This window comes from Myxine glutinosa, chromosome 12 (assembly GCF_964187855.1).
Source record: "Myxine glutinosa chromosome 12, kmMyxGlut1.1, whole genome shotgun sequence".
Taxonomy (NCBI): Eukaryota; Metazoa; Chordata; class Myxini; order Myxiniformes; family Myxinidae; genus Myxine; species Myxine glutinosa.
In genome coordinates this window covers 36050009-36077589 of record NC_136272.1, presented here as the reverse complement: position 1 = coordinate 36077589, position 27581 = coordinate 36050009, and the positions used below count along the sequence as shown (strand labels likewise).

Genomic DNA, 27581 nt, shown 5'->3' with positions numbered 1-27581 from the left:
CTTCTTCTTCTTGTCTGCCCACAGATAGCAAAATATTCTGTTTGATTCTTGTCGATTTCATCAAGACCAATGCAAAAAATATACTTGGGTGTTTTTGGAACCCCCCGCCGCCCACCCCCCATAAGTTATTCTGGCTTAAACATGGTAAAGATAGCAAAAAACAAAAATCACATTTCAGGGGAGTTAATGACTGGGCGTGTGGGGGAGGGGAGACTTGAAGCCAAAAGGGTTTCAAATTTTTTTGAAGACTTGTCCCTAATGTTCTTACAGCAATACCAACATTTTAGGATCTCCAAACGGTTAGGCTGAAGGTGAAATAAAACTCATCATTTACCCCTGATCTGGCAAATTACCAAAATCGAGTTGGGGGCTCCTGATGATTTTTTTTCTTGAAAGCTCCAATCATTACGAGTCAAATGCGGTGCTTCACATGATTGTAGCATCTACCTTGAGCCCAGGGTGATTTATCTGGTCATGGCCACTCTTTCACTTTTGGTTGACCTTTGCCAGGTTACAGGTCAAAGGTCAAATGTCCAGGAAAAAAGATTGACTAGCATTTTTTAACTCGGCGGATTTGAAAACCCATGGGGTGAATTTTCTAGAAAAAAATCAGAGCGTCCTGGCAACGGCTCTGGTTGAGTTGGTATGGAATGAACCAAAAGTTAAAGAAAACCACCGGGTAGATGCCAACAAGAACAAAGCCGTGTCAGTATAATTGTCGCATGACGAATGAGGTTTATTGTACACCTAAAGTGTCCAATTGCACATCTTGAACAACCAAATTACAATGCCAAACAAATGTGTCCACAAGTTGTACTTGTGTGAACACAAAAAAAACATCCCTCCAAAAATATACTACACAAAATATAAACACGGAACGAAACCAAGACCAAGAACGGCATCATAAAATAACTAAACACAAAGTGTTCACAATTTGTAGCATTTAGAATCATTTTTGTTCCACCAAACAAAACGTACCAATACTGGTAAAATATAGCACAGTGGCGAAAATGATCATGAAAGTAAATTGATTTAACATGGTTTGTTCACATTCATACAAATGAGTCGTTTGGAGTGAAACGGAGGGTTAAGGTGTGAGTTAAACAACACCGCAAAAGCAAACAGCATCGACGAATTAAACCTTAAATCTATCCAGAAAAACATTAGTGATGCAAATAATAGGCCGTGCAAATACAGGGTTCGCAGATTTTCTTTTAACAGAAACAGAGAGGGCACGTGAGCAGTTATTCAAGCTCGAATGTCGGAGCAAGATGACTTTCAGGCAAAAAGGTTAAACAAAAACCAAAACAAAATAACACCCAAAAAAAATAAATAACAGGTGGTTAGAGTTAAAAGGTGCTGCTACATAAAGTTAGAGTACTCAGGTGCTGCCATCTCAGGTCAGAATAAACAGGTGCTGTCATCTCATGCATACCAAGATTGATCAACCTTTGGTCGTTGCTGCTTGTTTTGTCATTTCCCTTTCTAATGAATTTTAACCTGTTGGCAAAATTTTGGAACAAATATTGCCAGTTATTTCGCATTTTTAAAGAAGTGTCCTCTTAATTTGTCATTTTCTTCCTGGTTTTGTTTGCTCGTTCACAGTCAAATGGGAATGAGAGTCAGTTGTGAGTTAGGCTCGCCCACTGTAGGTTTACGCAGAAATTCGTAATTTGTTGAGCTGTGGTGATAAATTGATTACGATTTGTTGGTAAACACCATGGCATGTTTACTATCCATCGACCAATACAACAAAACGAGCTTACAATCCATCTGAGGGATGGCACACTTTTCAAGGAAATGACCCTGTGCCTGAAAACCCAGACTAAAAAGCTCATTCTCTTCCTGTTGAAGAACCTCATCCTCACAAAGAAAACCCTTTCCCACAATCCCTCCTTTTCCAAAGAAATGGTAGATGTCTAAGTTTTGACAACTTGACTTGCAACTCAATCCAACCAGCACTCCAGTAACCAACATCTCAATCATTTCTGCATGTTGCCGAGAAAGACAAAAAACAAATGTCATGAGCTACCGAATATCACCAACTAGATACTATCCCACAGCTTCCATCAGTGAACATCATAGACCCGTAACGTAGCCTTGTGTCGATGCAGAACCAACCGACTCCGCATCATCGTTGTCCGTCTCATCGCTACTATCACCAGCAGGTGCCTCAGCAGACAGTGCAATGCGGGCATAGTCGTCTGTGTCAATAGACTTGCAGAAATGGATCGCATATTTGAGCTTTTCTTGCAGCACCAGCTTGCTTGAGTAGCGTGGAAGTTTGAGCAGGAAAAAACAAGTGTAGGACTCGGGCAGAAAATGGTCTGGTGGGTTGTATTTATCAAGGACCTGTGTGAGCAAAAAGTTGATGGGAAAGTATTATAGAGGAAGACGAAAATGTGCACAGGTAACATATATTGAAATGGTTTCATTGCCAGAATGAAATAACTCAGACAGCATGAAGGAAGAAATGAAATCACACATATATTCAAAAGTTAAAGCAGAAGCGCAGCTGTCCAGAAAGGTAAGGCCCAGGACTGACATTTCCACTACCGAATGATCTTCACCTGGACTGTGCATGCATTGTGCTCTATATTTTATAATTTGTACAAACACAGTACTTGTATATTAATTACTATGCCCTTCAAGGCAAAGAAATCTACATAAAGCAACCAAGAAAAGATACACAAGGTAAGCCCTTTGCTGTTTCAACCCCTACACGTGCTGCTCTACAGCTGCAGACATTCACAAGTAGCACAAACATGAGAATCCCAATGTTACATGCCCCCTGGACTGGTTCAGCCACTGGGCTGGTTTCACCACATATTTGCGAATGATCACCACGATAACATAGACAGAAACGTGCACCACCTGCCAAGCACATACCGCATTGCAATGCCAATATCAGTTAACATATCAATAAATAGAATGGCACTTGGTAGAGCGTATATCTCCGCCAGGCTGCATCTGTACCTCATTGGCTTTTTACCACCATACCTGATTTCAAACAAAATCTAATTGGCTTTTTCTTGTCACATGTCCAACTCATCCACTAAATTTAGTCTGAATTCGTCCACAACCTTTTGAGACCATGCTACAAATCGTTTTTTGGCCCCATCTCCCAATGGTGAAGAATCACTGAAGAAATTCTCGTATCCAGATCTTCACCAAAATCTAATCAATTTATCCTCGTCACACAACCAACGTGTCCATCAAATCTCGTCCGAATCCGTCTATAACTTTTTGAGATATCCTATTCACAGACAGATAGACAAACAAACAGACAGGGGTGAAACATAACCTTTTATTACGTCTCTCACTCGTAATTGGAAGGAATAACCAATCAGCTCTCACAGAATCAATTTTAAGACGATTATTTCAAATAAATAATTTAAGACGATGTCGTACAAGATGGAGAATTGCTTTAAAATAATTCTGGAGGTGATATTTGAAATGTGTAAGTTGATAAAGAATGAAATATATTCGACCTTAAAGGCAACATGGGGGTATTTATAGCAATGGGACCATCATATATATATCTCGCGAGAGCACGGCGAGGTCACGTCTTTTCGAAGCTGCTCCATGCGCTCACGCTCTCGAAGCTAAGTGATCTATCACAATCGTGTTTTTGTCGAGACTGTATCTATCTTTCGGTGTGTGTACCTATAGCGTATCTTTTGGCAAATTTTCGGTGCTAATTTTTCGTACATGTATACACAATCGTCGGTTAATGGTATCGAGTATTCTGCGGCCTCGTACTCGTAGGCTTAGACTACCGTACCGTCTCCGACCTTGTGGTTTTTTCTCTCAGCGATTCGTCGAATGCGCTGAAATTATTTTCGTTCTCTGTTTCGTACCAGTCGTTCACCCCGTACCTCCTTGTTTAATATCTGTACTCACAAAAAAAAAAAACCCCAAAAAAAATATTTCCTTCCCCAGGTCTTATTCGTTTATTTGTTGTTCTTTTTGTTCGTTCGTTCTTCGTTCGCGATCTCGCGGCTAGAAATGTATAATCTCTCCCCTGAACAACTATTTTCTCTCATATATTATAACACCCTTTTCTTCTTTTCCTACAAAAGGATGCTTTCGTCTTGCTCACCAAATCTATTCATTCCAAAAAATATATATAATACCATCTCTTACAGTTCCTCCTTTCTACATTCCCTAAACTATCCAGAACTCCACCCCTCCTCCAGTGTCCTCAAACGTATTTTTGACTCGAAGGTCTCAAACTCATTTTGCAAAAAATGTTCGTTTCCCATGAATCGAACACTTTTCAAAATCCAATCTCACCCCTCCCCTCCAAATCCTCCCCATCACCCATCCCTTTCAAATCTCCCCCCTTGCCCTTGCCCCTTCTCCCCCCTTGCCAATCTCACCACACCCCACACCTCCACACCCTCCACACCCCACACACTAAACTCCCCCCACACCCCTCCCCTCCGAGACTCTCCCTCGCTCCTCCCCTCCTAGACTCCCCTCTCACCCCTCCTCCTCAAAGCATCCTCCCTGCTTCTTCCCCCTTCCAACTTTCACCTTCATCTCCCCAAACCTTCTGCCTCGCTCTTCCCCCTCCTCAAATAACACCTCACTGTGCCTCACCCAATCTCCATCAAACCTTTTGTCCGCCCCATTCTTCCCTTTCTCCAAGCTATTCTGAAATCTCTGAAATCTCTGACACACCTTCAACAGCTCTCCCTACCTCTTCCTCCTCTTCCACATCTTACCCTACCCCTCCCCCCCCCCCCTGTTCTGGACCCGATGCTCCCCCTTCCTCTTCATTAACGGTATGGACCTCAAACATCCGGGGCCTTCGCTCAAACTTGACTGACCTCTCCATACAGGTTGCTTCTGACAAACCAGATGTGATCTGCTTCACAGAAACTTTCCTCCTTCATGATGTCTCTGATGCCTTGGTATCTCTCCCAGGTTACTCCCTCCTCCGGTATGATAGACCTGAGCCTCGTCCTGGAGGTGGGGTTGCTATCTTTATAAAAAACTCTCTTCCTCACTCGCCCTCCACTGCCCTCTCTCCACCTCACCCCCAGGAATAACTTTGGCTACGGCTTCCCCTTCGCTCCCACCTTTTGTTCATATGTGTGTTGTACCGTCCACCAAACAGCGATGACTCCATCTACATCTCACTGTCTGATAATATGGACCAACTTCTATCTACCCATCCCAACTCTCTCTTCCTCATATGTGGTGATTTCAATTGTCACCATGCCAGTTGGCTGGGTGTGGGTACCTCTCTCACCAGCCATGGCTCTTCAGCAAAGGACTTCTGCGACTCACTGGGACTGACACAATCTGTCAATTTCCCGACCCGGATCTCAGTCAACGGAGCATCTTCTCTTCTGGATTTGGTTATGACAAACTTCCCTGAAAATGTCTGCTGCTCTTCTTCTGCTCCAATCGGCTCATCTGATCATGTGCTTGTCAAAGTGGACATCTCTCTGACCATTCTCAGAGAGCCTCCTCAGCGTCGACGAGTCTGGCATTTCACTCAGGCCAACTGGCACGGTCTTCAAGCAGCCATCAATCATCTGGACTGGTCTCCCATCTCTACTGCCTCTGACATCAACTCATCCTGGGAATTCTTTCAAAGTAAATTGCTCTCTCTCATGCACAGATTTATACCATCTCGTCTTCAGTTGTCATACCCTTCCTCCCGTCCATGGTACACGGAATCTTGTGGTGAGGCTGTTGCCCTGAAACAACTTGCTTTCGTCTCCTGGAAAGCAAATCCAACGGAAGGAAATCTCATTTCCTTTCACAAAGCCCGAAACAAGTGTGTGTCCACCCTCAGGAGAGCCAGGAAACAATATCTCAACATTCTCAAGACCGAACTCTCTTATCTGTCTCCCTCTTCCAAATCCTGGTGGCGTCTGGTCAAATCTGTTTCTGGTGTTTGTTCCCCCTCCATCCCCTCCCTCACCTCAAACGGCTTAACGGCTGACTCCGCACGTGAAAAAGCTGAATGCCTCAACTCTGTGTTTGCCTCTAAATCTTGTGTCCCAAACCCATCCCTCTCTGTACCCACCGTACCCAGTCGTACCCAGCTGCTCCTGGACTCTGTGTCCTTTCCTCCTGACAAGGTGGAAAAGTTTCTGTCAACCCTCGACTCTGATTCTGCAACTGGTCCTGACGGCATCAGCCCACGGGTCCTAAAATCATGTTCTTCTGCTCTTTCACTCCCTCTTTCTGTTCTCTTCACCCTCTCTTTTGCTCAAGGTCATCTGCCATCTGCTTGGAAATCAGCCAACATCACGGGTTTGCACAAAAAAGGTGCAAAAACAGATCCCAGCAACTACAGACCAATCAGCCTTCTCCCAATTATCAGCAAAGTCATGGAATCCATCATTGCTTCAGATATTAAATCTTTCCTCTTCTCCAATGGCTTGATCTCTGATCATCAATTTGGTTTCAGACCTGGTCACTCTACTCTGGACATGCTGCTTCTGCTTTCTCAACAATGGATGGAGGTCCTCAACGCCAAACAGGAAATTAGAGCTGTCTCCCTTGACATTTCACGTGCCTTCGATACGGTCTGGCACCCTGCTCTGCTCACCAAACTCTCCTCCTTTGGTATCCATGGAAATCTCCACGCATGGCTGGCGGACTTCCTCTCTGGTCGTAGTCAACGTGTGGCCCTGAATGGGGTTCTCTCATCTCCTCTTCCTGTTCAGGCTGGAGTTCCCCAAGGTAGTGTTCTGGGCCCTGTGCTTTTTCTGGTCTTCATCAATGATCTCTCTGACTCTCTTGAAAATCCTCTCTATCTCTTTGCTGACGACTCTACTCTCTGTCGCTCCATTCCTCATCCCTCAGATCGGCAGTCTGCAGCCTCCTCACTCTCTGCAGACCTGGACAAAATCACAGACTGGTCAAACAAGTGGAACATGTCTTTCAATCCTGACAAATCTCACACTCTTACAATGTCTCTCCGAAAGGACCGACTGGACAACCCTCCCATCTACTTTCTCAACAATCCTCTCCAAGAAGTTCTGTCGCTCAAGCTTTTGGGTCTCACTACCTGCCATGATCTTTCTTGGGAAAACCACATTTCCAAGCTGGCCTCCAAAGCCAGTCGCCGACTGGGCATCCTCCATCGTGCGAAGTCCTTCCTTGGCACACCTGAGCTCCTCACCACATACAAGGCTTTCATCCGCAGCTCAATGGAATACTGTTCCCCCCTCTGGGCTGGTGCTCCTGCCTCACACCTTGCTCGGCTTCACGCTGTTGAGGCCAAAGCTTTCAGAATCATTGGAATCTCCTGCGATGTAGTCAACACCGAGGGCCTTTCACTCACTCACCGCAGGCAGGTTGGTGGTCTTTCTGTCTTCTACCGACTCCTCTCCGGCCTTGCTCCCCCAGCTCTCTCTGTGCTCTGTCCCCCCAATATTCCTTCAGGTCGCACAAGATCTGCCTGCAACCCTCTTATGGTTAAACTGCCAAAGTCTAGGCTCTCTGCTCACCTTCACTCTTTCATTCCCCTTTTCTCCCGCCTCTGGAACAAACTCCCCCACTCCCTTCAATCCCACTCCTCCCTCCAGGTCTTTAAAACAGCTGTTCACCACCATCTCTTATCTTCCCCCATCGAAAACCTTGATCTTTTCTACCCCCGGTAATTCACCCCAGAGTCCTTGCAGTGTTCATATGTTTTATTCCTCTCCCACCTCCCCCCAAGTCCTCCCTGCTCTCAAATGTTGTGTTTGTGTCCTTCCCCCTCTTCCCCCTCTCTTTTGTGTCCTTCCCCCTCTCTCCCCATCTTGTCTGCCGCTCCCCTTGTTTTTTGTGTGTCGGTTTGTCTTTTTTGTGTGATCAATGTTAGCTCTTTCACGAGCCTCGATCTTGTATACAAAAAAAAAAGAAAAAAAAAAAAAAGAAACAAGGCCAAGGAATATGCCTTGGTATTTCAAGCAAATCTGATTCTATCCAAGCATGAAACTGTGAAATCATAATAGTAAAAGGCTGCAAACAATGCACTAAAAATGACGAAGCATGAAAGAGGTGCAATAGAGGTCAGAAAAGCAATATCAGCAATAGGGATAAGGCCAAAAAGGATCTACATATAAATTAAAGTACAAGTGCCCAACTATCGTTGTTCACATCATGCAATGCATATGGGTGATATTGCTGTGGCAGGAGAGAGATCCTTCACAAACATTACCTGGATGACGAAGTCCCTGCCACGGAAATCTGCAATAGTGCGTGGCAAGCGTGTGCGCCCCCATACAAAGCGCAGGAAGAGTGAGCGCTCCGTGTTCGAGAATGATTCCATCACATCCCAGAACCACTGGATGAGTGGTGACCCTGGTTCCACAGCTTTGTATGTTGCCACAGATTTCAGTAGATGAAGAGGAATGTCAGGGCTGCCACAAACCTAGTGGAAATGTATAATTTATGAGGCATGTGCAATTAACTTTAGATTGATAAAACTGACCTCTAGAAATGAACTTGAAGTACCAAAATGAATTTGAAGCTTTTGTCCTTTGTTGCTCATTTAAAACTAGAACAACACTCTTCGATGCCACGACATCGACCGATTTGCCGCCGCACACATTATTACATCATTATACATACCTGTACAAAGTATGCTTTAAATCCCTTCAGCTGTTCTCAAGTTATCACATTTTTACCTGACATGACATCTTCACTCCAAAATCTAATCAGTTCATCTTTGCATCATACTGTATATACGTATGCCAAGTTTGTTCAAAATCCCATCACTGGTTCACGAGGTGGTGTGGCAACATAATTATTTTTACTTAACAAGACTTCTGACCTTTGACCTCGTAACCCCAAAATCGAATCAGTTAATCTTTACCTCATTTTACATACCTGCACCAAGTTTGATTATGATCCCTTCAGCTGTTCTTAAGTTACCGTGGTAACGAAATAATTGTAACTTAACATGACCTCTGATCTTTGACCTCTTGACCCCAAAATCGAATCAGTTTATCTTTGCATCATAATATATAATTATACCAAGTTTGGTGAAAATCCAATAACTGGTTCACAAGTTAGCTCAGTAACATAATTTTTACCTGACGGATGTCTGACATTTGACCTTTGATCTCTTGACCCCAAATTCTAATCAGTTCATATTTACATCATTATACTTACCTGTACCAAGTTTGGATTAGACACCTTTAGCCGTTCTCAAGTTATAAACCTATTACAGATTTTTATGAGCGCATATTTTGATGCGGTCAATACACCTTTGTTAGGCATCACACATGACGCTTTTGGCCAAGTTTCATCAAAATCTTGTGTTTGGTACAAGCGATAATGACTGAAGTGTTTGCAGACTCATTCCCTCACTTACTGACTGACTTACCTGCAGACTCTGCTCGATCGCATAAGCTCACCGGACTAAAGTGCAGGTGAGCTAAAAAAGCGTGGCGTTAAAAAAAACAACAAAATAGTTATTTGGAAATGTAAGACATATACAAGTAAATGCAGACACAATTTGACCTTTGTCTAAGCATGTATTGTTCTTGTTGTCATATCTCAAGCCATGTTTCAGACCATGATATGGAAATGTGTTCGCTATTGGGATGAGAATGCCATAGCTCCAACATAGAGTTGTAATTTGTGGAGCCACAACAGCTGGCTAAGGGAAGAATTTGGCCAGGGTGCCGACACATAATGGCCTCCTCTTGGCAAAAAATACTGTGAGATCTTCAATGTCCACCAAACAATACTGGCAGACAGTTACTGCTTAATGCCCCATAAGGCGAACGGTGCACTCACTAAAGCCACACTCTGCCTGCAAAGCACTATGGTGATCGTTTACAACTGGGAAGGAAATCAAACCCAGACTAGACAACTCAAACAACGGATACATTTCAAAAAATATGATTATATATAACCGAGTCGGTCTCCCGATTGAAATTTGTTGAGCCGGTACTTGAATATCCATCCTCACAAATGGCTTTGCTAAAGGTCAACCAGTGATAGGTACTATAATGAGAGTGAGATTGTACCATTGTCTCAAGCTCGTAACCAGTGAAGAGTGAAAGGAGAGGTACAGGAATGACACGTGCCATGCCCTCGCGGACAGCAGCCACCTGTTCATCAAACTCATGCAATCTGGACGGGAGAAACAGAAACAAAGATGTGCATGAGATTGATTGAAAGAGATCACCTCATTTACATAAACCTGCATTTGAAACATTGAAGATAATATCCAGTATGTGTTATGCCACATTAAATCCAAAATGATATAAAAAGAGAACAAAAATACTCCACCTATGAATTAAGAAACTAGAAAATAGAATTTGACGTGAATGTATCAATGTGAACATGTCCGTGTCAACCTACCTCTACCTCCACCCGTTTTAGATGTCAACCTACTGTTATGTTTGATCTCAATTAAAGGTCACATTAAATTAAAGGTCACATGAGAGTGTGTGAGAGAGAAAAGTAGAAGAAAAGACGCTTCTAACTCGAGCTATGATTTGCAAAATGATTTTCAAAGGTCATTGAATTTTGCACCCAAAATTTAATCAGTTCATCACAGTCAATTGTTTGTGCCAAGTTTGGTTTACATCCCTTCTGTGGTTCACAAGTTGTTATGGTCACAAATATGCTCAATTAAAGGTCACATGACAATATAATTAAATCAGTTTATCTTTGCATCATAATACATACTTCTTCCAAAATCTGATGAAAATCACTTCAGTTCTATCACAGTAATGAAAATCTGCTATGCACACATAGACGGAGGGATGTATAGCTGTATGGAGAACCACAAAACCTTTAAAATCTTTATTAAATTTAAAATGAATTATATACTTTAACACTGCGCAAGGTAAGGTGTTCTATGAACTCTCTAGTTACCCTCGCAGGAGGAGAGGGCATTGCATTGGGGTCTGTTTGTTTGTCTGTTTGTCTGTCTGTTTGTCCGTTTGTCCGCACAGAATAAATATGATTTTCTCGGCAACCGTTGGTCCGATGACAGGAAATTCCCACCATAGGTGCAACTCCACCTGCATAATTTTTTGATGATAATTATGATGTCATAGGTCACGGGGTATGGGCGCCATCTTGGAAAAGCCTAAAAACTTTGCACCTCTATATCTCCGAAAGCACTGAATAGAAAAAAATGAGCCATGGCTCATTGTAAAGAACTCTCCATGGGGAATAAAATATGTTAATGATGATGTCATAGGTGCCTCCATTATGACGTCATAATTCGACAAGTACAAAACTTCATCCGATCAAGATGAAATTTGTTGAGCGTCATCTCGGGATAAATTTGTGGAGGATTTTTTTTTTATGACGTCTTAGGTCACGTGGTTCAAATTAATGTTTTGTTGAGATAACTATATTGAGATAACCAAATAACTAACAGCAAAAACAATCTTCTTCTGGTCGGAAGTGCTGAAATTAAATAATTCCATGCTGTTTTGCTTTGTACATCCAGGAAGAGAACAATGCGTTCGGTAATGTAACAATGAGTGTAGATTTTAGCACCGTGTGGCTGGCTAGTGTTTTGCTTTGGAGTTTCAAACTATGTTCATTATCATAAGGAGGTATGCAAAATGTCATGAACACGTCAAAACATGGGAGGAGAAATGTGAGAACATGAAAATGAAATTCCTGGAATGCATTACTTATTTATACAAGCCACATTTGCATCCTTATTTTATTTGCATATATGTATGTTCTTGGGTAAGGAAAAAATGTGGGGGAGGAGGGGGGTGGGAGGGGATATTGTTTATTTAATGGTACTAAGCACTGCAGGAGAGAATGTACAATATTAGGAGGAAGGAGCCTGGGTTATACAATACTTTTAAAATGTTGATCAACAATAAAGAAAGAAATAACTATAAATAAATAAATAAATAAATAAATGCTAGGAGTCACGATTGTAATGACAACTTAAGCATCCATGGAATTGAAGTAAAATAGGTCACTTTTAGGTAGAAGGTTGTAGAGAGCAACCGCCCATGGTGGTATGACTGTCCTGACTTAAGCCCACCCCCCTCGACATTTGTCTCAATTTTTTTGCAACCACGAAGGATTTTGAATTCTCCTCTCATGCCTTTTTTCTCTCGGGTCTTGCACACATTTTGACACCACATACATCCAAATTGGACTTATCGTTCAGGTATCACATGACAAGTAGTAGTCACATGTCCTTAAAAAAACTGCAATTTTTGCATATGTTTATGTACAACAAAGACATGTGAATAAGGGTTACATGCATTAGGACACTGATGGTGGAAATCAATTGGCCTGTAATTTATTCTGAGTGTTTTAGCATGTTGTCTAAGACATAATGAATAAATTATAGAATACACAAGAAAAAAAAAATGCCACAATTATTTTCTATTCTCGTAATATATCAAGAAAATCCTTTGCCAAATGAAGTTTTGTACGGAATAGTCCTGGAAATGATTTTACATTCGAACCATTAGGAGTTTTTTTTTTTTTTTTTTTTTTTTGTATACCAGATCGAGGCTCGTGAAAGAGCTAACATTAATCACACAAAAAGACAAACCGACACACAAAACACAAAAAACAAGGGGAGCGGCAGACAAGATGGGGAGAGAGGGGGAAGGACACAAAAGAGAGGGGGAAGAGGGGGAAGGACACAAACACAACATTTGAGAGCAGGGACATCGGGAGGACTTGGGGGGAGGTGGGAGAGGAATAAAACATAGGAACACTGCAAGGACTCTGGGGTGAATTACCGGGGGTAGAAAAGATCAAGGTTTTCGATGGGGGAAGATAAGAGATGGTGGTGAACAGCTGTTTTAAAGACCTGGAGGGAGGAGTGGGATTGAAGGGAGTGGGGGAGTTTGTTCCAGAGGCGGGAGAAAAGGGGAATGAAAGAGTGAAGGTGAGCAGAGAGCCTAGACTTTGGCAGTTTAACCATAAGAGGGTTGCAGGCAGATCTTGTGCGACCTGAAGGAATATTGGGGGGACAGAGCACAGAGGGAGCTGGGGGAGCAAGGCCGGAGAGGAGTCGGTAGAAGACAGAAAGACCACCAACCTGCCTGCGGTGAGTGAGTGAAAGGCCCTCGGTGTTGACTACATCGCAGGAGATTCCAATGATTCTGAAAGCTTTGGCCTCAACAGCGTGAAGCCGAGCAAGGTGTGAGGCAGGAGCACCAGCCCAGAGGGGAGAACAGTATTCCATTGAGCTGCGGATGAAAGCCTTGTATGTGGTGAGGAGCTCAGGTATGCCAAGGAAGGACTTTGCACGACGGAGGATGCCCAGTCGGCGACTGGCTTTGGAGGCCAGCTTGGAAATGTGGTTTTCCCAAGAAAGATCATGGCAGATAGTGAGACCCAAAAGCTTGAGCGACAGAACTTCTTGGAGAGGATTGTTGAGAAAGTAGATGGGAGGGTTGTCCAGTCGGTCCTTTCGGAGAGACATTGTAAGAGTGTGAGATTTGTCAGGATTGAAAGACATGTTCCACTTGTTTGACCAGTCTGTGATTTTGTCCAGGTTTGCAGAGAGTGAGGAGGCTGCAGACTGCCGATCTGAGGGATGAGGAATGGAGCGACAGAGAGTAGAGTCGTCAGCAAAGAGATAGAGAGGATTTTCAAGAGAGTCAGAGAGATCATTGATGAAGACCAGAAAAAGCACAGGGCCCAGAACACTACCTTGGGGAACTCCAGCCTGAACAGGAAGAGGAGATGAGAGAAACCCATTCAGGGCCACACGTTGACTACGACCAGAGAGGAAGTCCGCCAGCCATGCGTGGAGATTTCCATGGATACCAAAGGAGGAGAGTTTGGTGAGCAGAGCAGGGTGCCAGACCGTATCGAAGGCACGTGAAATGTCAAGGGAGACAGCTCTAATTTCCTGTTTGGCGTTGAGGACCTCCATCCATTGTTGAGAAAGCAGAAGCAGCATCTCCAGAGTAGAGTGACCAGGTCTGAAACCAAATTGATGATCAGAGATCAAGCCATTGGAGAAGAGGAAAGATTTAATATCTGAAGCAATGATGGATTCCATGACTTTGCTGATAATTGGGAGAAGGCTGATTGGTCTGTAGTTGCTGGGATCTGTTTTTGCACCTTTTTTGTGCAAACCGGTGATGTTGGCTGATTTCCAAGCAGATGGCAGATGACCTTGAGCAAAAGAGAGGGTGAAGAGAACAGAAAGAGGGAGTGAAAGAGCAGAAGAACATGATTTTAGGACCCGTGGGCTGATGCCGTCAGGACCAGTTGCAGAATCAGAGTCGAGGGTTGACAGAAACTTTTCCAACTTGTCAGGAGGAAAGGACACAGAGTCCAGGAGCAGCTGGGTACGACTGGGTACGGTGGGTACAGAGAGGGATGGGTTTGGGACACAAGATTTAGAGGCAAACACAGAGTTGAGGCATTCAGCTTTTTCACGTGCGGAGTCAGCCGTTAAGCCGTTTGAGGTGAGGGAGGGGATGGAGGGGGAACAAACACCAGAAATAGATTTGACGAGACGCCACCAGGATTTGGAAGAGGGAGACAGATAAGAGAGTTCGGTCTTGAGAATGGTGAGATATTGTTTCCTGGCTCTCCTGAGGGTGGACACACACTTGTTTCGGGCTTTGTGAAAGGAAATGAGATTTCCTTCCGTTGGATTTGCTTTCCAGGAGACGAAAGCAAGTTGTTTCAGGGCAACAGCCTCACCACAAGATTCCGTGTACCATGGACGGGAGGAAGGGTATGACAACTGAAGACGAGATGGTATAAATCTGTGCATGAGAGAGAGCAATTTACTTTGAAAGAATTCCCAGGATGAGTTGATGTCAGAGGCGGTAGAGATGGGAGACCAGTCCAGATGATTGATGGCTGCTTGAAGACCGTGCCAGTTGGCCTGAGTGAAATGCCAGACTCGTCGACGCTGAGGAGGCTCTCTGAGAATGGTCAGAGAGATGTCCACTTTGACAAGCACATGATCAGATGAGCCGATTGGAGCAGAAGAAGAGCAGCAGACATTTTCAGGGAAGTTTGTCATAACCAAATCCAGAAGAGAAGATGCTCCGTTGACTGAGATCCGGGTCGGGAAATTGACAGATTGTGTCAGTCCCAGTGAGTCGCAGAAGTCCTTTGCTGAAGAGCCATGGCTGGTGAGAGAGGTACCCACACCCAGCCAACTGGCATGGTGACAATTGAAATCACCACATATGAGGAAGAGAGAGTTGGGATGGGTAGATAGAAGTTGGTCCATATTATCAGACAGTGAGATGTAGATGGAGTCATCGCTGTTTGGTGGACGGTACAACACACATATGAACAAAAGGTGGGAGCGAAGGGGAAGCCGTAGCCAAAGGTATTCCTGGGGGTGAGGTGGAGAGAGGGCAGTGGAGGGCGAGTGAGGAAGAGAGTTTTCTATAAAGATAGCAACCCCACCTCCAGGACGAGGCTCAGGTCTATCATACCGGAGGAGGGAGTAACCTGGGAGAGATACCAAGGCATCAGAGACATCATGATGGAGGATAGTTTCTGTTAAGCAGATCACATCTGGTTTGTCAGAAGCAACCTGTATGGAGAGGTCTGTCAAGTTTGAGCGAAGGCCCCGGATGTTTGAGGTCCATATCGTTAATGAAGAGGAAGGGGGAGCATCAGGTCCAGAACAGGGGGGGGAGGGGTAGGGTAAGATGTGGAAGAGGAGGAAGAGGTAGGGAGAGCTGTTGAAGGTGTGTCAGAGATTTCAGAGATTTCAGAATAGCTTGGAGAAAGGGAAGAATGGGGCGGACAAAAGGTTTGATGGAGATTGGGTGAGGCACAGTGAGGTGTTATTTGAGGAGGGGGAAGAGCGAGGCAGAAGGTTGGGGAGATGAAGGTGAAAGTTGGAAGGGGGAAGAAGCAGGGAGGATGCTTTGAGGAGGAGGGGTGAGAGGGGAGTCTAGGAGGGGAGGAGCGAGGGAGAGTCTCGGAGGGGAGGGGTGTGGGGGGAGTTTAGGAGGGAGGGGAGGGAAGGGGCAAGGGGGGAGATTTGAAAGGGATGGGTAATGGGGAGGATTTGGAGGGGAGGGGTGAGATTGGATTTTGAAAAGTGTACGATTCATGGGAAACGAACATTTTTTGCAAAATGAGTTTGAGACCTTCGAGTCAAAAATACGTTTGAGGACACTGGAGGAGGGGTGGAGTTCTGGATAGTTTAGGGAATGTAGAAAGGAGGAACTGTAAGAGATGGTATTATATATATTTTTTGGAATGAATAGATTTGGTGAGCAAGACGAAAGCATCCTTTTGTAGGAAAAGAAGAAAAGGGTGTTATAATATATGAGAGAAAATAGTTGTTCAGGGGAGAGATTATACATTTCTAACCGCGTGATCGCGAACGAAGAACGAACGAACAAAAAGAACAACAAATAAACGAATAAGACCTGGGAAGGAAATATTTTTTGGGGGGGTTTTTTTTTTTTTTTTTGTGAGTACAGATATTAAACAAGGAGGTACGGGGTGAACGACTGGTACGAAACAGAGAACGAAAATAATTTCAGCGCATTCGACGAATCGCTAGGCAGATGCCTCCAAGTTATATGTGCTTGTTCATTTGTACATCCAGGCAGAGGAAGAAGAAGATTTGTACATTCCTCCAGCCCAGCTATGACGGTTCACACAGTGAATAAACAGAATCCGAAAGACGAAAAATATAGGAGCAATGAGGTAAAATAAAATCGAATTGAACAGAACCACACAGCCACCCCTAACCACTCGTCCCCCCACTACACCAGCACATCTAACTCTCCGCACCTCACCCCAACCATCCATCCCTCCACTACAGCAGTACACAAAACTTCCCTCCCTCTCCCCAACCACTCCTCCAGTCACTGCTCCAGCATGTCAAACCTCCTCCTCAATGCATTCCTCCCACCACTGCACCAACAATCGATCCTCCTCACCCTCCCACCCCAAACCTTCTCAGCATCACAATGAACTCATATTCAGGCAGCACAGGGCTTTTCAAAACATATCTCCAGGGTATAAAACAAAGAAACCAAATACATATATGGAATGATTAAAAAGGAAAAATATAAACAAGAAAACAACAAGCACATTGCTACGAGTGGCCAGATGTCAGAAGGCAAATGCAGGAAGTAATGTGGAGAATGAGGGCATCCTCCAATGGGGACATAAAGCTTAAAGCTGTACACCGAAATAATCAGATGCACATCGGTTAAACACCGTTTACAGTGATCGATGCGATTTGTTAGACGTCAGATCTGGACATAAAATACCTTGTGGTTCCGTATGTAAGACATTGTGAGGTCGCCATAATTGCAGCCAATTAATGCTCATGGGAATTTCAGCCAAAATATATTCTGGATTCTGAGATGTCTTTAGACTAATATCATAGAGATTCCACCTAAGACATATCCAATGGAAGATAAGCAAATCACGAATGCACATTACAAACACTATTGACTGAGGTATTGCCATGACTTATTCATTTCTAAGCTGGCCATTAAAGTAGGAAAAGCAGACAAATGTTCCAAGAAACCAATGAAACTTCAACACAGAATACATCAAGCAAAGCAAGGACAAACCTATAATTGATGGCAAGGCGGACAAATTCATCACGGTTGTCTAATGTGATGTGGGAATGCCTGGAACTAAGTGGAACATCCTGCCCACTGGCACTGGGTACAGTAAATGGCATTGCCATAGTTTCAACCTCCGACGCAGATGCCTCCAAGTCACGAATATACATGAGTCCAGGAATGAAGTCTTTATCCACCTGAATAATAAAGACAAAAACACACATGCATACACGGATAGACGAGGATATTATCACAGCAAAAGTTAATTAAAATTTTCCTCAAAGACAGGTATCGCAAGATCAAATCTCAAAGCCAAAAATGATCTTCTATTTTCGTGTAATTTCCTGCATTGAAGCGCTCAGACATACAGTTGGTAAAATTATAACAGTGCAAAACATACACATAATAAGACAAAGCAAACTAGAATGGCACTCAGTAGAGTTTCCCACTTTCTAAACAGTTTACCTTTTGTATCCCACTGATAAGCCGGATCTGGATTAGTACCTGAACCAAAACCGAAACAATTATTCCTTGGCACACACCCACCATGTCCACCATGCTTCGTTGGAATCCGTCCACGTTTGGAAATATCATGCTACCAGCAAAAAGTACCTGCCCCCAGTGACAGGAATGAATGAATGATCGTTTAAAGGCCATTTTTCCCCGCTAGAATGGGGGTTGGCCTTGCAGGCCCCATGACCTCATGGGGCCCTGTTTGAGGCAATGTTTTTATGGCCGGATGCCCTTCCTGACACCAACCCTTAATCGCCTCTTACGATGCGCAGGGATACAGTGTACCTATTCTAAATCGGGGTACACACCGTGATCATTCATCCCAGCAAGCTGGTACTCAAAAGTTAATTAATTAAGACAGGAAAAGTTAATTAATCAATTTAAGCTATTTAATGGACTTTAAAAAGGTAAATTGTATTTCACTCTTGGTTTCACTCAGAGCCAAAGTTCTAAGCTATTTATGCCACCCACTGAAAAATGGTGGTGCAACATCGGGTGGCAGAGGTTCAATTTGTCGAAAAAGAAGGCAAAATATCCTGCTCGCAAAATAAAATTTGTCATCAACATTATTCATGCCTGTTCTCATCATTTCAAAGGTGAATGGTGAGCTTTTCAAATGCAGCGCAGAAAGCGGCCTCCATAAACGGGAGACAGACAAACGCACGGACAGACACCATGGTTCGCAATATATATTAGAGATCACTTCCCTTCCAAGGAACTTCAGCACAAAAAGAGACAATTCAGTCGATCAAGCCTGCACAATGGTGGCCAACCTATGACAGGTATTTTGTTGTATACAGGGTCAAGGTTCAATGAAGAGCTAGAACACCGAACGGATCAGGACGCAACAGGATATAAGGAACTGTAAAGAGAGGATGGGGGGAAGGAGGATGACACCACCGGCAGAGTTTGGGGGGTGGGGGGGCAATGTCCCCTCCTTTATTTGTTTTTCAGTAGTTTACAATTAAGATAAAAACATCCCGTATTTAAACGTGAGTAACAAAGCGAAACGGAACCCAAATGCGTGGATTTCTTCCTCCAGCCACGGAAGACCTTCTCGGTATTTGCATAGAGTGATGTGATTGGCTGCATCCTTTTTCAAATCAGATTAACAACTTTGAAATTTGTGATTTTTCACAAATGAAGGATTTTCACAAATAAAGCCACTTCAGAACGAAGCTTTTCTGCAATGAGACGGACTAGAAACTGTTTGTGTTCAACCATGGGTGAGGAAAGATTTTCTTCACTCTCTTCTTCACAAAGAAGGCGATTTAACTGCGAGGCTGATTCCAGAGGACATTGTGGACGTTTACGCCACCTGAAGGGAAAAACGATTGTACCTACTTTAGTCATTAAGGTAAGAACAGTATTTATATTACCGGTAAGACGATGTTTATGTATGTGCATCACCGGGGAGACATGATTCATAAAGTAATCGATTTCTTTTTTTATTCAAGAATTTGTTGTTATGCTAAAAGTAATATGGGCGGTAGCTGGTAAACATGTCAAATTAGAAAGCATCTGAAAATGCAAAGCCCGTCCGCATCCATTTGTATTCAGACGTCGTCCTATTATTCTTGCGCCTGCTCAAAAGAATGAAAACAGTTTAAAAAAAAAATACAAAATGAAAATTTATGATTGTATTCAGCCTTGACCTTTCATCTTTAGATCTAAAAATAAACGTTTTCTAGCTTTTATTGGTGAACCAATTCTGAGACCCAATATGCAAATTCTTAAAATTTCAGGTCCATCAGATGAAAATTGACAATTTTATGTGATACTGACCGTTGACCTTTTAACCAAAACTATTAATTTGCCTTCTCCGTTCCATATTCTCATAATAAAGCTTTGTTGAAAATTTGATGACAAAACTCAAATGGTAAAAAAAGTTACGGCCCGGACATACACACACAAACACATGCACTTACACATACACACATACATACACACATACACATACAAATACATATACACACATACACATACGCATACACACACATACATACATACACACATTTGTACACACACACACACACACACACACACACACATACACACACACACACACACACACACACGTACGTGTACACACACGCGTGCACGCACACACACACACACACACACACACACACACACACACACACACACACACACACACACACACACACACACACACACTGCAGGAGACGGGCTCAAATTGGGATAAAACAAAAAAAATGCCGAAATATGTCGTGCATAGTTGCGAAATCCCTAAAATAAGTTGTTGGCCTATGATGACCTCAAAAATAATTGGTGGTTGAATTCAGTGACCAGATATGCAAGTCCTCTTCGGATCCAGCTAGAATAATTTTTTAAGTGATTCTTCACCATTGAGTGATATGGCCAACCAGGTGGAGGTATGCTCTCTACTGAGTGCCGTTATAGTTCATTTTTGGGATGAAGTCAAAAGTCATTTGGATTTCGGAGAATACAGTAGATCATGAAAAAAAAATCTCAATCTCAAGACTCAAACAGGCCACGAGTATCGTGTTTGGATGGAGCACAACATTGTCACAGAAAGATGGCATCGATGGAAACGTAGAGTTAAACCCATTTAGCGCAGCATTTAAAGTTCAGAAGAACTAGATGCTTTCAGTGTAGTCTTATTCACTACTGCACCAAGTGTGACTGTCTACCTCAGCAAAATTCCAAGGTGGTAGTTAAAAAAAAAAAAAAGGCAAACACCTTGCTGTTCTCATTTTTGACCTTTGGCGTTTTTTGGACATGGAAAATTTGACCCTAACACCAATATTTCCCCTTCTGGTTTGTACTCGTCGCACAAAGTTTCATCCGCAGAAATCGTGTCAAATAAATTGTTGTCTTGAGACATTGTTGGACATGCAATGTCGTCTTGAGAAACCACGACTCTTCATTTGTGATAAACCGATCTTAAAGCAAGACTTCAACGTTAAGCCTCGTCCTCACACCTCACACCAACACCAAGTCTCGTCCTCACACCAACCTTCCATCATCAAACCTCAAACACAAATAAAATGGAAATTCAATTACAAAATACATCAAAAACAAAATGTAACATTGGGTTTCAAACCTCGCTGAGATCTGCAATGGTGAGGTTCATGCCAGCCAGCTGCTTCCACAAAGGCTCAGCCAGGCTGAGACTCAGCGGACTTCCGGTACGGATAGCGATTCCCAGCAGGACACCTGAACAAGATAATGGTAGATCAGAGGAATTGTAATATTGCGAGAGTAAATGTTCAAATTTCCATTCAATTACACATATTTGTATCGTCATTTCACACAGGTCACTTCATGGATGATTTCTAGTTTATATTTACTATCTTTAACTTATTTAATGCTGTATTATTTAATACCTTTTTAATACAGGTATCGGCGCTCATGGAAGAGCAAATTAAATCGTAAACAGAAGAAAGAAAACAGAAACAAAGCTAAAACAGATTTTAAATTCTGGAGGCAAAAACTTGATTGAAGACTTGGGGAGACAATTCCAAAAGCCAGAGAATAAAGAGATGAGAGTGATTGGACGGGAGAGGAGAGTCAGTGAGAAGAGAGAATGTTGGGAATCAGAATAGGGGATAGCATGAGATGGTGATGGCTCGCCATTTTTAATTAGTGAGAGAAGATCATGATTGGACGAATTCAGGGAGGCAATCCCACAATTGAAGAGGGGGAATCTGTGTATTGTGTGAGCGGAGCAAGAATTGCACATCGACATCCTGATGAGCAACTCCAATGAACCTCAAGGCAATGGACTCCAATATGTCAGGGGTAAAGGGTGTGATCTGGTGGATCCAGCCACCGGAGAACATCCAAACTACATGGCGCTGTTAATTAAATATTTGTACTGTTAGGCACTGAGAATGGCTAAACAATAACTGAAGTCTGTGGAGGATTACAAGGCACCTCCATTCCCTAGAGGCCAGCTTGGGTACAAGATTGACACAGGAAAGGTCATTGCAGATTGCTACTCCAAAGACTGCACCTCTGCCAGAGATTGATTGTAGAAGTAAACTTTAGTGTTAGCCATACATTCCCTAGATAGACCGAGTGTGTGAGGCCCGGAACATTCGACTGACATTCTGGGTGATTGATTAGCTTCGTTTTATGTCCGAATTGGAAGACAAGGCTGCATCCTGCCTCTCATTGGTGTGAGAGGTTGTCAGAGAGTCAAATTAAAAGCGACGTTAGACACAGGGTTTTTAAAAGTGGCTGAGAGGTCATTGATGTAAACCAGGAACAGGATAGGATTCAAACCACTTGATTGGAGGACACCAGGCCCTAATGAAAAGGCCAGAGAAAGAATACAATCAAAGGCTACACATTGCCTTAGTAGTTTAGAGAATGGAGAAAATCCACCAGTTAAAGGAGAGGATCCTGATGCCTTCACCAGAAAATGTAAAGATTATGACGTTGTGCCAGACAATGTCAGATGCAGGCTAACCGAAATTAACTTTTTTCGTTGCACAAGCGGCATATCAGAACCAAAAATTGTCCTGGGTCTAGCACAAGTTCTGGGAATGTCTTCCATCACCAAGCAGCTTGTAGAGCACTCGCTAAGTGGCTTAAGCACTCAAGCAAGCACTCCATTGAAATGGTTCATAGGGAACGGCTGGCTAGGCAAGTGATAGTTTTTTTTCTGGCTGTTACTTTTTGTGTCTATTAATTACGTATGTCTATTCATTAATTACGTACTATTGAAATGTACCTTAAAGACCCAGAGGACCAAAAAGACCCCAAAGACCCAAAAGTTCTCAAGGACCCAAAAGTCCCAGAAGACCCAAAAGTTCCCAAAGACCCAGAAGACCCAAAAGACACAGATGATCCAAAAAACCCAGAAGACCACAAAAAACCACAAAGTCACAAAAGACCCAAAAGTCTACAGGACCCAAAAGTCCCTGAGGACCCAAAATAACCCGAAGACCCAAAATAACCCAAAGACCCAAAAGTTCCCAAGGAAGGACCCACAAGTCCCAGAAGACCCAAAAGTTCCCAAAAGACCCAGAAGACACAAAAGACCCAGAAGACACAAAAGACCCCGAAGACCCAAAAGTCACAGATGATCCAAAAGACCCAGAAGACCACAAAAAAACACAGTCACAAAAGACCCAAAAGTCCCCAAAGGCCTAGCGGACCCAAAAGTCCCCGAGGACCCAAAATAACCCGAAGACCCAAAAGAAGCCAAAGACCCAAAAGTTCCCAAGGAAGGACCCACAAGTCCCAGAAGACACAAAAGACCCCGAAGACCCAAAAGTCACAGATGATCCAAAAGACCCAGAGGACCCCAAAAAACACAAAGACACAGAAGACCCAAAACTCCCCAAGGGCCTAGAGGACCCAAAACTCCCAGAAGACCCAAAAGAGCACGAGAACACAAAAAACCCCAAAGACGCAAAATACCCAAAGGTCCCCAAGGATCCAAAACACCTAAATGACCCAAAAGACCCAGAGGACCCAAAAGACTCCGACAACCCAAAAGACCACCCCCTTCCCCCAACTCTGACAGGCAGGTATGCTACGAAGTGGTGAAGACCAATGAAAATTTGGTACAACGGACCAACGGGCCCATTCGTCACCTAAAATAATTTGAAATGTACACTACATGGCCAAAAGTATGCGGAACACCCCTTCTAATTAGTGTATTCGGCTGTTTCAGCCACACCCATTGCTGACAGGTATATATATATATATAATCAAGCACACAACAATGCAATCTCCATAGAAAACCATTGGCAGTAGAATGGGCCGTACTGAAGAGCTCAGTGACTTTCAACATGGCACCGTCATGGGATGCCACCTTTCCAACAAGTGAATGAATGAATGAATGAATGATCGTTTTAAGGCCATTTTCCCCGCTAGAGCGGGGGTTAGCCTTGCGGGCCCCATGACAATCATGGTTCCCTGTTTGAGGCAATGTTTTTATGGCCGGATGCCCTTCCTGACGCCAACCCTTGGTCGCCTCTTACGATGCGCAGGGATACGGTGTACCTATTCTAAATCGGGGTACACACCATGATCATTCATCCCAGCCCAGCAAGCTGGTACTCAATTTGCCGACCTCGTAAGGATGACAGGCTGAGTCAACCCCCCTGGCGTTAATTCAGCGATCGACCGGGATTCGAACCCAGGATCCCAAGCCGGCACCCTAACCGCTAAGCCAACGCCAACCTTTCCAACAAGTCAGTTCGTCAAATTTCTGCCCTGCTAGAACTGCCCCGGTGTCTGCCCATCTTGGAGCAACAACAGCTCTGCCGCGAAGTGGTAGGCCACACAAGATCACAGAACAGGACCGCTGAGTGCTGAAGCGCATACAAATCGTCTGTCCTCGGTTGCAACACTCACTACCGAGATCCAAACTGCCTCTGGAAGCAACGTCAGGACAACAACTGTTCGTTGGGAGCTTCATGAAATGGGTTTCAATGGCCGAGCAGCTGCACACAAGCCGAAGATCACCATGCGCAATTCTAAGCGCCGGCTGGATTGGTGTAAAGCTCGCCACCATTGGACTCTGGAGCAGTGGAAATGCGTTATCTGGAGTGATGAATCACGCTTCACCATCTGGCAGTCCAACGGAGAAATCTGGGTTTGGCGGATGCTAGGAGAATGCTACCTGCCCGAATGCATAGCATAGTGCCAACTGTAAAGTTTCGTGGAGGACGAATAATGGTCTGGGGTTGCTTTTCATGGTTCTGGCTAGCCCCCTTAGTTCCAGTGAAGGAAAATCTTAACGCTACAGCATACAATGCATTCTAGACGATTGTGTGCTTCCAACTTTGTGGCAACAGTTTGGGGAAGGCCCTTTCCTGTTTCATCATGACAATGCCCCCATGCACAAAGCATCAGAAATGGTTTATCACGATCGGTGTGGAAGAACTTGACTGGCCTGCACAGAGCCCTGACCCCAACCCCATCGAATACCTTTGGGATGAATTGGAACGCCGACTGCAAGCCAGGCCTAATTGCCCAACATCAGTGCCCGACCTCACTAATGCTCTTGTGGCTGAATGGAAGGAAATCCCCAAAGCAATGTTCCAACATCTAGTGGAAAGTCTTCCCAGAAGAGTGGAGGCTGTTATAGCAGCAAAGGGGGGAACCAACTCCATACTAATGCTCATGATTTTGGCATGAGATGTTCAACGAGCACATACGGGTGTGATGTTCGGGTGTCCACATACTTTTGGCCATGTAGTGTATTTTCGGGAGCAGCCAGGGGTATCAAGTTATTCTTTTTATTACTGCCAATTGTTCTTAATATTATTATTGTTAATATTGTGATTAATATTATTATTTTGCAATACTGTTATGTTAATATTATTATTTTGCTATTATCAGTATTCTTGTTATTACTTTTGTCCACGGAGGTATATAATAAACCTGGAGAGCCAATGACGGCTGTCGGTTGAAGCTAGCGGAAGTTGCTTGGCTGCCATATTGGGAAGCCGATTGTGTCTGCGTCCGTGTTTGATCTCACAATCAGCTGATCTCACAATTTCTGATTCATTTTGGATGCTTACCGACTGTAAGGAGTCTTATTTGTGAACGCGCTGTTTCAAAATGCCACAGTGTGTTGCATTTGACTGCACAAATACCTCAGGGAAGGCCTCCACATGCACATTTCACAAGTAAGTGACAAACCGCGATCGCGGGTGTTCTGCTTTTTCAGTTTTTGGCGTGGTCACGGTGGTGGGGCTAGGTAATTAAGTTTCAATGTAGTTTCAATGAAGTTTGAACACTGTGTTTGAATTTGATGATGTTAGACCACGCGCAGGGTGTGCAATACGACACAGATCTCAAATATAACTGTATTGTGTATTCACTAGGGCTATGTGAGTATGTCAGACTGATGTCTGATTGACTCATTCATTGATTCAGATTGAAGTATCGAGATTGACTCGTCAGCTCGTGATCATTGTCAAGTGATTTAATTTGTGATGAGCTTAACTTAATTGTCCAGTCTACTACTGTCAGGGTTTCCATGCCCTCCTGTGTCACTCGTGAGCAGAAAGAGCAAATGGGGGTTACTTGTGGAAGGTACGAAAGTCCGACACATGGCAAACATTAGCAGATGAAGTTGTATTTAACTATACATATGAAACTCAAAATATTATTTTGATATGGAGTCGTTTTGACTCGGATGTTTTGACTGCCCTCTGAGGTTTTGACCCGTGTTACATATTTATGTGAATTACCATTCAGGTCTTTGCTTATCCGTGTGTAGTATATTAAGTTGTTGTGTAGTTGTTGTGGTTGGAGGGTCAGGAGCCCTTCTGAGGGAGTGGCCGGAAACGGAAGTGACCGGAAACGGAAGAAGAAAAGACACGAGGGAACAGGACGAGGATTCTTCTTGATCTTCCTCGCCCCGCGACGACAAAAGGTGGAATCGACCTCGCGCTGCGTGGAAAACAGAGGCGTTCCGAAACCCGTTTGGCGAGAGGAGTTACCTGGACGCGTAACTACCTTTTGACCCGTCAAGTCCCCGTGAGTTCGTGCACGGAACCAAGCGGTCGCACGCTGGGCCACGCGCGCGTTGCAAACCGCGCTTGGTTTTGCCCCGTCTACAAGGACGCGTACGGGTCGCACTTTGGGGCCTCGCGCGCGTTGGAAGCCGCGCTGGATTTTGCCCCGTTGCTTGGCAAGGAGGGGCGCTGCAGCAGCTGTCCCCGGTACGAGACGGCACGTTTGGAGCACGTCCGCCCGGGGTTCGTTCAACCGCCCGTGTGCGGAGACGAGAGACATTGTGAGGAGCAGAGACCGAAAGGGGGTGTGAGTACTCACCGGGACACACCTGTATAAGATGGCCATCTTAATCATAGGGAATTGATTGTGAATTGGGAATTGGTGATGATTATGTATTGTTGATTGCTCGGGGAAAATCTCCGTGGTTGTGTTCTTGAAATATTGTTGATGGTTGTGTCATTGAAATTGTTTGGTATCATTACCATAGAAATATATCCTTGAACGTCAGTTGTCTCTGGGGTGAAATTCATATGGCTTGCGTGGCGAAAGCGCATATATAATACAGCTTTCTGGCGAAGTTCCTCTCACGGTCCGGGGGTCACTGGGACCAGGTATTCACCGAGGGGACCACGTAACACCCGCAACCACATTTTGTGACCACAATGTATTTTGTTTCAAGGTTTCCAAAGGATAAGAACTTGTGCTCTCGATGGACATCTGCCCTGAGAAGGGAGTCCTTCTACCCCACCCCAGGTACCACAGTTCTGTGCAGTGATCACTTCAATGAGAGTGACTTCGACAGGACTGGTCAAACCGTCCGACTGAAGCCGAAGTACTCGAAGTACTCGATGCATGTCACATGCTTAAACTTGCAAGAAACTGTCTTGGATCCATGAAAATGATGGAGGATGGCAACAAAAAAGTCATCGCGTGGAAATACATCCAGGCACTCTTTGATCTGCAGAAGAGGGAAGGCTTGCGTCTGGGAAATAAGCTCTCCCGGAAACACATCGAGTGGAAGAGCAATGTCATGAAGGTGGACACAGCCGCTCAGACATTGAGCACTAGTGTGGCAGATGCAATTCGGTTTTGCAGGGACAC

At 44.0% G+C, this 27581-nt stretch overlaps 1 protein-coding gene across 4 annotated transcripts in view; it reads right to left on the bottom strand.

Moving 5' to 3' along the window:
* Window positions 1-706: 706 nt before the first annotated feature.
* HERC2 (HECT and RLD domain containing E3 ubiquitin protein ligase 2) overlaps window positions 707-27581 on the bottom strand; it is a 425948-nt gene continuing 399073 nt past the window's right edge. For all 4 annotated transcript variants that reach the window (XM_078766738.1, XM_078766740.1, XM_068132745.2 and 1 more), the window contains 5 exons: window positions 21097-21209; window positions 17502-17692; window positions 9993-10098; window positions 8174-8386; window positions 707-2352 (listed from right to left, as the gene is read on the bottom strand). In XM_078766738.1, the coding sequence (XP_078622864.1) occupies window positions 2080-2352; window positions 8174-8386; window positions 9993-10098; window positions 17502-17692; window positions 21097-21209 (896 nt within the window). In that variant the 3' untranslated portion in view covers window positions 707-2079. The remainder of the gene's footprint in view (window positions 2353-8173; window positions 8387-9992; window positions 10099-17501; window positions 17693-21096; window positions 21210-27581) is intronic.